Genomic DNA, 11322 nt, shown 5'->3' on the forward strand with positions numbered 1-11322 from the left:
ACTTGCTCAAAGCCCCATTTTATAGAAAACCATTTCCTTATAAGAAGTGGTATGGCGGAGCTGTAGCAATAAATAAGGGAGAATGGATAGGGCAATCCACTGTTTTTTCTTAATATTTTATTGTCAGTCAGTCCTGCAACCACTTTGCAAACATCCAGTCACCTCAATATGTAAAAGGCGTTGAGGCAGTAGACCAAGCCACCACGATAATGGTGGAATGAACCTTGATATCTGCAGGAGTGATAGGCCACCCTTATATCTGCAGGAGTGAAATTTGCCAACACTTCAAGTTCAATAACTAATATTCACTATTAATTCATAAAAACAGTACTAATATATTGGATATTGCAGAAGTTTGACATTTAGGAGCATTTATACCCCACTTTGTGGTCTTTGATAAAGAATTGCCAACATTTACATTAGCGAGCTGTGATTGTTGGTTCATTTAATTTACCACTGATGAAACACTTCCCATAATTAAGGAAAAACTGTATAATAGCAGTGTATAGCAAGCAGTGAAGCTAAATACACAGACAGGAAAAAAACATTAAAGTGGAAGAAAGATTATTGAATATATTTCTATATTATTTAGAATAAATATTACTTAGAAAATATATTGTAAGATGCTTACTGGTGCATGGAAACTAGATAAAGAAAAATGGTGCCAAAGCAAGCAATCAAGAGCATGCTTGCGTTTTTTAACTTAAAAAATGATTATGACTGGTTGCTCTAAACCACACTTGGACACTTATTATGTCAGACACTGAAATACACATTGTGCTTGCACCCAGTACTCACTGTGAGGGGTCTCATTGCGATTCCAGATGCTGAAGGGTTTTTTGGTCTTTGGAGGTTCATCTGGCTTTTTAGCAGACACCTAGAAACAGGAAGGATAAGGGTTTAACAATGAAAAAGGAACAATGGGACTAAACCAGAACATCTAAAATATGGTATTTGAAAAGACAAGTAAACCAAATAAAAAAATCCGATTTCTTTATGACAAAGTAGGTGAAAATCTAAAATCTTCAAATTTTCGTAGTGGAAATATTATCAGCTTCAGTAAAAACTGTCCGGGTTGTGAGAATTTCCTCTCTTCTTCCTATTTGGTCTCAGGACAAGGAGTGTTTTATGGACAACAAGTGAGTTCAATTGGGCCACATAGCAATAAAAAAGTGAAGTTTTAACCCCCTGCCACTTACCCTAGGCTGCTGGAGTTAGACTTAGAAGGGTTGCTCCTGTTGGAGTTAAAGAGGACTTATTGTAAAGCTGATATGACACAAAAACTTACACTGGTGGTAAGTTACATGGTCGCTAACAGCAGTATTCAGAGGGCCATTTTCCTTGGTGCTCTCTTACATTAGTGGTCAGTGAAGAATAGCCTTTATACATTGGCATGCCCCTTTAAATGGGCACTGGGTGAAAAGGAGCCTCCTTAATTGGTGGTCAGAGGAGGAAGGTTTCTTTGGTGGTCAATGAAATGTTCCCTTACATTGGTGGTCCATGAAATGCTTACTTACATTGGTGTTCAGTAAAATGTTCCCTTACATTCCCTTCCTCTTATATTGGTGGTCAGAGGAAAAGGGTTGTTTTGGGGGTCATTGGAATGCTTCCTTATGTTAGTGGTTCATGATATGCTGCCATACTTTGGTGAACTGTAAAATGCTCCCTACATTGGCAGTCAGTAAAATGCTCCCTTACTTTGGTGGCCAGTGAAGAAGGGCCTTTATAGTTTGGAATGCCCACTTCCATCGACATTTAGTGGAAATGTTTCCTCTTGGTGGTCAGAGGAGGAAGCTTCTTTGGTGGTCAGTGAAAAAGGACCTTTTAAGATTGGAATGCCCCTTATATAAACATTCAATGCAAAAGTGTCCTCCCACATTGATGGTCAGAGGCGGGGGGATTATTTTTTTCTTGGTCCATCAAATGGTCCCTCACACTGTTGGTCCATGAAGATTGGACTGGTAAGCTGTATTATAATACATTATTCCACATTTGGTTAAGATATCCTTCAACCTTACAGCCCAACTTACCATTTTCCGGAAAAAGCCACTTTTAGGTTTTTTGCTATCCGCCGCCTTGGTCTTCACCCCGATGTGCTTCATGTAGGTAGCGATGGCATGAACAATAGCAGAACTGCGGAGAACAAAGGAATATGTTCAGATCCCCCCCAAAAAAATCAACATTCTTATACAGCAAATAAGTTATTAATGTAGGAACACTGCTTAGATCTCCGTATAAAAACTGGCCACATCACAGAACTAAACAGACAAAAGACTTATAATAAAACAATCTGGACTTTAATTGTCTGATTTATTTGACCACAAACAGAAAGAATATTGTAAACTCTCCAATGTAACTGACAGATGGGGACACCATAAAGGTTACATTATTATATTCAGAGCTGGGATCGATTGTGTGGCCATAGATCTTACTAAGATATGTTTTTCTTTAACTAATGGACAACACAATAATTCTTTAAATCAACAGATCAGATGATATAAGAAAGAAGGTGAATGTTTGTAGATGTGGCAAATATAGGCAGTGTTACCTTTTCTCCTCGTCCGGAGAGATGCTTGGACTGTTGAATAGGAAAAAAAAAGACAAATATAAATAAAGGGAACTGTGGAATAAACAATAATCAGAGGTGCTTTAGCTGTATTTTCCAACTGACACAGCAAAATCTTCTAATATACTGACAAATAATAGGGAACATTACATACATAGTTCTTTTATCATCAGCTGATCAAAATCCAGTTAGAATGATGGTGTATACTAATAATAAACTTCTCTTATTTGCTTTTTTGGGTCTTTTAAAATACATGCATAGCTAAAACTATTTTACGATTAGGATGGAGTAGAATAGAGTTAAAAGCTTTATTTTTGTAGAATTTCCCTTTGTTTTCTGCCCCAACAGGAATTTGGATCTTCCAAAGTGAAGACACATCCCCACTTCGGACAATTACCTCCAAAACAGAGGTGACCATTGGAAAATTTTCCCTTCATTGTTTTGGGGATAACTACATAATTTTTCTTCACTTTCTTTCTTAGTGACAATGATCACCAATATATATCGAGAGGGGAATCTTCCCAATGGAGACATAGAAAGCAATTTCAACTTACTAGGGATCCAACCTTTCCCTACTCTATCCAAAACGAATTAAAAAAAGGTTAAAAACATTCTATTATACTTGTTTATTATATCTGTTGATCCCACCAAACACTTTTTATGCTTTGTGCCTTATTGAAACTCTTATTAAAAGATTCAGTTCTCTCACTGGACCACACAACTTCTCTCTATGTTCAGGAGATGAGAAGAGCAGAAGGTGTTCTGTAGCCTAAAAATGTCTGCCCTGGGGTGACACCACTGTTCCATGTTCAAAGTACAGTGATCATTGTTAAGTGTTAGGAAAAAAGAATCTTCCAGTCCTTACCACATCTGAGGGCTGGCAAGCTGCAATATATAACATTTTTGTTCTATACTTATACACACATACTTATACTTTCAAATATGGTTTTGGCACCAAGTATAGTTCTATGGCAGGACACCCATGCAACCAAAAGACAACCAAGCAGTGTTTTTGGTAGTTGTTACTAAACAGGGTTGGAGCGATTTCCACATTAAGTACCTTCTGCAGCCTACTGCCTCCGTTGCAGAGTTTAGGCTGCTGTTAGTGATTTATAACCCAGTATAAGATACTGTCTGTCATTTGCAACCCCTATTTAATGTAGAGTGCTGTGTAATTTGTTGGTGCTATATAAATCTTGTTTATTATTATTATTAATAATAATAATAATAATAATAATAATAATAATAATAAAATTATTGTAGCCTCTGCTTGCCCCCAGAATCAGTGTTCTCCCCAACCCCTTTTAGCTGGGCGCACCATCCAGCACTTTTGAGTAACCACCTGGTTGTTTTTAGGTAGTTACTGAAGAGTTGGTTCACAAGACAGGGGCTGCTACCTGTCTACAATTTCTTCCCACCCGGCTTAAAAAAAAGTTAGGGGTTCAACACTGCAGTATCATACTATTCTCTGCAAGTTGTGGTAACACCCCCATACCATTCTTCATATTAAAAAATAAATATGAATTGTAAAAAAGGGAACTTTGTATTAAACCCCAGCTTCAAGTAACTGCAGTAGGGGGTGTGCAGATCTGGGAAATGAAACTCAAAAGACCTCAACATCAAATCCCCAGAGACTCGACAATTTCACTCATTGTCTACCGAAAGTTAACTGTAGCAGAGTGCACTTACTGCACTTTTATATTGTATGACTACATAAGTCATTCAAAACTTCAGCACAAACGAAATATAGATCATTAAACAAAAAAAAGCAAATTATTTATTTATTATAATAAATCCTACTCATTGGCACAATTATTCACCAACACAACATACAAAACTAACCACCAACAAACAATTAACCATAGCAGACAGGGAAGTGTAACTTTTCAACAACTAGATGAAACAGATCTCCCACTCTTTCCTGCACCGGTTCATAAACTTTGCAGTTTTTTGAATATATATATATATATCACATTTCTTGCAACATGTCATCTGCACAAAACCTAAAGGAAAACTACATAGGTGAGATTGTAGATTGTGAGTCCCTTCGAGGGACAGCTAGTGATATGACTAGTGACTTTGTGCATTGCTGCGTAATATGCCGGTGCTATATAAATCCCGGATAATAATAATATCAATAAAAAGGTATGCATTTTTTTGTTGCTTTACAACAAAGCATCTATTGCAACCAATTGGAAACCAGCCAAATGCTGAATGGTTGCAACATGTAAATGCACTCTACTTTTGTTTATACTGGTAAAGGAAATGTCTAAATATCTAGTAAAAGTTCAGGTGCCGACCCATTGCCTTTATAGATCTTAAAAACAAGAAGGTCTATGCAGGTAGGTGGAGAAGGGAACTAAAAAAGGGTCAAAATTCCAGCCATGCATCTTCATTTTCTGCAGAAGATCAGCAATGGCCATTCCATTAGTTTCATAGAAAGCTGCCCTGGACACTCACCCACAGAAGATCATGTCTTGCGTGTGTGAGATTGGATGTTCCGCTGATCATCGTACAAGAGGCTGCACAAGTATCTCCAAGTCCACAGACTGTGAGTGGGAACAATAGCTGGAGACTGGGCTTATATACCCCGCCACGCTGCAGCATGATGCAATGTACAGAAACACAGACAGATGTTTTATGTTAAAGGCAGGGAACTGAGATTGTGGACACTTCCCAAGACCACTTCCTGAGTGTTAACTCTTTTGCAGATGGAAGGCTTGGCATTTCTGTACATTGCAATGACTGGTGGGGACCAGAGGCAGTGAAAGTGTCAAGGATGGAGGTTTGGTGTGACAGGCACAGACCTATTCATGGAATAGATTCCCAAAGGGGATGGGTTAATGTGAGGTTCCGATATTCCCAGCCAGGACTGGTAGACTGGCTGACCAAACCTTAAAATAGCTGCACATCTGGAGCAAGGAACATGGGATAAAGCATTATAGATGACTGTAGAGCAAGGAACAAAGACTGCAATGTAGAAAAAGGGTGGTACAGAAGATATGGGAATAAAGAGAGCCATACATAATGCCGAAAGGTTGCTGACAAAAAAAAAAAAAGGGCACAATTACAATATAGCTGGAGAGTGCAAAAGAGAATTACTAACTGAAGGGCAAAAGATAAAGTAACATGCACAGCACAGAGGAGAGTGGTTACTTTGCACTTAGTAGAGACTTTGCTGGCTTCAGTGATCCAATCATTTCCAAGTAAAAATCTTGTTTTTATGTTTTTCTTTTATATCAGGGGAGTCAAACTCTGGCCCGCGAGCCAAATCTAGTCCTCAAGGTCCTTTTTTTTTTTTGGCCCCCCAAAGAATTCCGAAAATGAACTACATCTGGCCCACCCACGTTACCACCTCACATCATCATTTTCAAAACATGCAATACATAGACATTATTCCTGTACACCCATCATGTGACACAAAGCCTAGGCAATGATCACATGGTGCCTGACTACCAGGGGCATTGTGTTTGTTTCAATCCATTAGAGACTGCATAGTGTAATATTTAGTGTCAGACAAACTTGTGATGTGAGAGGGTGAACAACACACAGTCTGCATAGATAGATAGAAAATAGTCTTTTTAACTCTAAAGTGTGTGTAGAGGTGTTTGTTTTTGTTCAATTCAATTTTTTCAATAAATTTCAAGTTTGGCCCCCGACTTGGTCTAAGTTTTTAATTTCGGCCCTCTGTGTATTTGAGTTTGACACACCTGTTTTATATGTTTCAGTATTCTTTGAGATTTGTGATTGTTCACTTCACTTCACCACACACACCAAGTAAAATTTAATTTTCAAAGTAAACAAATTCTAATCCTCAATGCAATTGTCAGTATTCTAAGCTATGTTAAAACAACGAAATGTTTTGTGCTAAAATAGGGGATCATAACAGAGAAGATGGTATATGCCCAAAAGGAAGGGGGTGGGGGGGTCTCTGGGTGCTAAAGACTGATCCTTAAAGCCTCGAGAGATGGAAATCCATCCCTTAATGCAAGGGACTGATGGAAGCAAATCTATACCAGAGTGACAAATAAACTGTTGAGTGTACAAATAAATGTGCTTTATTTTATACTTAACAAGAATAGAAGAAGCAGAATATGCACTGTAGACTAGGTAACAGTACAGAGAGCTGCAAAGCCAAGACAGGCACTGCAAAATATTAGAGAGCACTATACGCAGCATTATAAGAAAGATCTATGTTCTACAAATGGAAAAGCACAAGAATTGGCAAGATGATCTCTGCACAGCAAAGGAAGAACAAGAATGCACTGCAGATCCTAAAACAAAAAACACAAAACAAACCTTGCAGGGCAAAGAAGAAATAACCTTGAACTATGTGTTCTGTTAAAGCTCTGTGCAAGATGTTGGTGCTTTACAAAGTCATGGGAAGTATACAACTGTGACAAAAATTCATAAACCACAGAGTGTAAAATGAAAAGCACAGCAGGTGCAAGTTCCAGGCATGAAAGGGAACAAACTGTGCACTGAAGAGGTATCATCAGCAGGGGGCGCTATACAATCTTACTCTGATTGGTTCTTTATTATGTTATCACCATGACGGCCCATCGACATGATCACACTGGTTACAAAACATGCCGATATACACAAGATAAACTTTAACAGTATGAACCATGAAAAATTATTAGGTAAAAAACTTAGTTACAGCTATCCAGCACATACTGGGGTAGCTAAAATTGGATCTGGGTAATAAAGGGTCAAATTTAAATATAAGGGTCAATAGGTAGTCAATGGGAAATGTTTCCCCCTTTTGCTAAGGGGTTATTTATGCCTGCATGCCTCTTTTTGGGAAATCAAAGTAATAGATGCCGAAGCAGAATTAAAAATCCTTCCCTCTCTAATCTTTAAAAAAAAAAGATTAGTCAGGCATAATTGTTTTTTCATGTAAGTATCTTCTTTAATCACTGGTCCAAGGTACATAAAGCTCTGACAGCGTTCATAATTTGCTCCATTGAAGTAAACAGTTCCATCTTTCCCATTATGTTGTTTTCCAGATGAAAAAGTCTATTTGGTTTTGGCACAGTTCACTTTCCAGACCATCTTCTCCTTGTTCTAGTCTTATAAGGCAGCATATTTGTGCCATAGGCATATGGAAGGCCTTGTGGGAAGAAGTCTTAAGAATTCATTATGAACACTTTGATATGCCAATGTTTCAGGGATATGCCCTTACACAGAGTGAAATTGTGTGCGATTTAGGGTCATTTGAGGGTAACATGTAAGTGGCTGCTCACCAAGGATGTGGAGTAATCTTCAGACACCCCTGCACCTACTCTCTCTCTGCCTCTGTACCCTAATTTTGGGTATATCTCTTGCAGATCTTGGTATACTCACTGCATATCATCCAGCTTGACCATGAGGCGCTCTGCCAGCTGTTTCTCTTTGGATTGTAGAATGTATCTATCATTGGTCTTATAAGACTCCAGTTCTTTAAGTTCAGTCTCTCCGGGAGTCATACCCAATACCCGTTTGGACCTAAAACAGACAAACAAAGAGTGAGGTGATCAACAAATATCATAAAGTATACAGAACAAAAGACCTTGAGTATTGAAAATCCAGTGGTCCTGATGGAACTGATATATTTAAGCTCTCCAAGACTGGAGAAGAGACTATCATGGGTGAATCTGGGTGATCCAACAAAACTAGAATGGATTTCTAAAAATCATTTGCTATTATTTGGACCAGGTTCTTTCCAGGTTTGCAGGATCATCCATGACAGACACTTTTCTCCAGTCTCGGAGAGCTTTGATAAATCAGGTCCCTTGTGTTAACATGTCAGAATAATATCTCCACAGTCATCATATTGATTGTATAATAACTCCTGGAAAATAACAGTTATGTGTGGTGCAGGTGAAAAAGATTATTCCAATTAAATGAAGGATAATTGCATTTACATAGTAATATGAGGATGGGTCAGAATTAAAAAGATATCAAGAGAAAGAAAGCTGGGGAAAGATATAAAAAGAGAGAAGAAAGCACATGGAATAGAAAGAGGAATACGGGAGGGATGGATAGTGAAGAAAAATGAGAGAGGAGGTAAAGAAAGAGATTGAAGGAGGGAGAGAAGGAAAATGGTCTGCCAGGATAGAAGGGAATGGAAAATCATTCCAATTGGGACACAGAGTGGGAATGGGTGGCAATGTTTTATTGCTTTTTGTGCCCTCTTGCACTGATGATCACCTCTTGCCATTTATTGAATGGGTATCACAAAGTCAGGAAATATTAGAAAATTCTTCCCAAAGTAATCACCAAAAAAAAACGGTGACTGTTTCTTTATCCCCCTTAGAGGGAGTTTACTGGCTAGAAATAGGCCATACAAATAATAATTTCCAAACGATCTAGGAAATCCCATTTAATCTAGGAAAGCCACCAATTATATCATAAATTATTATTTACAGACACCAAGGTCTGTGTACTGAGGCCCATTTACAAAGACAAAAGATATCTCCACACTTCTCAGTTCTACTTTACAATACTACGGCACACCGCCATCTGTGTATTTGAAGCCCATTATAAAATGCAGGCCTGTGGTTTTTTTAAAATTATTAGCCAGTATTTATATAGCGCCAACATATTATAGAGCGCTCTACAAAGTCCAAAGTCATGTACCTAACTGTCTCACAAGGGGCTCACAATCTAATTGTTCTATCATATGTCTTTAATAGTCCAAGGACAATATTTGAGGGGAAGCCAATTAACCTAACTGCATGTTTTTGGAATGTGGGAGGAAACCGGAGTACCCAGAGGAAATCTATGCAGATACGGGGAGAACCTGCAAACTCCATGCAGATAGTGTCCTGGACAGGATTTGAACCTGGCACCCAAAGCCGCAGGTGCTAACCTCTGAGCCAGTCGTGAGCTGCTAGAGTTCCCTGTGCCTCATACAGCAGGGAGAACTCGTAATTGGAGAAGAACTAGTTATGGGACTCTATTTATAACCCCCTCTTTTTTGTCACAACTTCTATTTATTTTTATACAGCTTTGCCAACTTCTCATGAATCATATAAACGCATGGAGTCAGGCCGAGTCTTCCCACACTGATGCATTTCATCCAATATCTGGGCTGAATTTTGGTATATAAGGTTTGCTTTTTACGGCTGATCTCTTGAAGCTTCCACCTAGAGCAGCCCTTGGCACATGGAGAATGGGGGGGGAATCATAGCAGAGATCCGGTGTGTTCTCAGGAGATTTTATCTCCAAATAAAGAACCTGAAATAATTGGCTGAATCCATTTGGTAGACTCCTAATTAATGTAATATATTCTCCCCTCCCATTGTGTGTTAATTCCCCCACCTCCTAGATTGTAAGCTCTTCGGGGCAGGGTCCTCTCCTCCTCCTGTGTCATTTGCAACCCCTATTTACTGTACAGCGCTGCGTAATATGTTGTCGCTATAATAATTCTGATTTTTATTATTAATAATAATAATAATACTATATTTAGCTGGTTGAATACCACTGATTTAGAAGCTCTCATCAATAATCTCCTATAGATTCACCATGCAAAGCATGAAAGGCAGCAAAGGATATACAAATAAACCAATCTTCACATTTTAAAAGGGACCACTGCAACATAATGAGATTACCTGAAATCTTCCAGCTGTCGGGAAATCTCTGAAAACTGGTTAGCTTGGATTTCCTGGAGATATTTCTTCAAATTGTCATCTGGGATAAGGTCTGGCCTTGTCCGATCTGTAGCAGAAAAGAATAAATGATTTTTTAAAGTAATGTTTATAGCTGTGACCCAAAGGTATCAAACAATGACACCAGGTTATGCTGGGGAAGACGAAGCAAAAGTAACTGTGTTGCAACAAAATCTCTTGTGTGAGGTTGGGAATTAAAAAAAAGTGTAATTGGATCCATTGTTAGCACAGAAACCTTCATGCTTATTAGGATATGAAGCCAACTTATTACCCAGTAAATGGGGAGGTGGCACAGAAAGCGGCGGTATTATGAAGCAGTGTCACCTGCTATTCATACAGTGTCCTGGAATAAGTAGAAAAAAATTGTAAGACTCTCTAACGTATGTTGTTTGCCTGGAGTTTAAATATATATACATATCAACGGCTCCACTTCCTTTATGGAATACTGAAAAAAAGTTGTGTGTGCAGTTCCCCTAGTGACCATAAGAGGGCTCTAGAGCAGCAAAAAACATTTTGGTTACTTCTAAATTTCAGGGAGGGGACAGGAAAAGCATGGGCTCATTTTATCAGCTTCACAACATCTCTGCAGGAAGTGATTTGCCTTTGTGCAGCAACAAGAACACTACACACTGTCTGTTCTCACTGCAGGAACACCGCGGCTTCTGCTGCAGGCATAATAATAGTTGAAAGAGCTGACTTTTGGGTAAACTGGTTACAAAATGGCACAAAAGATCAAAGCGAAAGAGACCAAAGTGACATAAGGCGGAAATATGAGTAGCAGGGAACTTCCTAAGACTAAATTACCCTGAATTGTTTACAATGAGAAACACTCAATAGCAAAATTGTAAAAGCTAATTCCACCTGTATGGTAAAAAATAAAGTTTCCCAGTCTGCGATGAGTTAAAAAGCGCTTTAAATACTTGTGTGGTAGAAAAGTGAATGTGGACAGCATGGGACTTTAGTGAATGGCATGCTGATGTCACTGCCTTCTAGTCAATAGTTAGGCTTCACCCATAGTGATGTCACAGCCCTCTAGTCAATGTATAGGTTTCACTCTCAGTGATGTCACAGCCCTGTAGACAGCGGATAGGCTAAACTCATAGT

General features: G+C 38.7%; 1 protein-coding gene across 5 annotated transcripts in view; it reads right to left on the bottom strand.

The window, feature by feature from the left end:
- Positions 1–11322, bottom strand: part of ARHGEF1 (Rho guanine nucleotide exchange factor 1) — a 69746-nt gene that overhangs the window by 24147 nt on the left and 34277 nt on the right. For 4 of the 5 annotated variants that reach the window (XM_072426682.1, XM_072426683.1, XM_072426680.1 and 1 more), the window contains exons 7-11: positions 10162–10267; positions 7913–8053; positions 2549–2578; positions 2031–2133; positions 799–877 (exon numbers count right to left, since the gene is read on the bottom strand). In XM_072426682.1, the coding sequence (XP_072282783.1) occupies positions 799–877; positions 2031–2133; positions 2549–2578; positions 7913–8053; positions 10162–10267 (459 nt within the window). Of the gene's footprint in view, positions 1–798; positions 878–2030; positions 2134–2548; positions 2579–5026; positions 5154–7912; positions 8054–10161; positions 10268–11322 lie in introns of those variants that run through there. The other variant, XM_072426684.1, reaches the window with a different exon arrangement.

Source organism: Pyxicephalus adspersus, chromosome 11 (assembly GCF_032062135.1).
Source record: "Pyxicephalus adspersus chromosome 11, UCB_Pads_2.0, whole genome shotgun sequence".
Classification (NCBI taxonomy): Eukaryota; Metazoa; Chordata; class Amphibia; order Anura; family Pyxicephalidae; genus Pyxicephalus; species Pyxicephalus adspersus.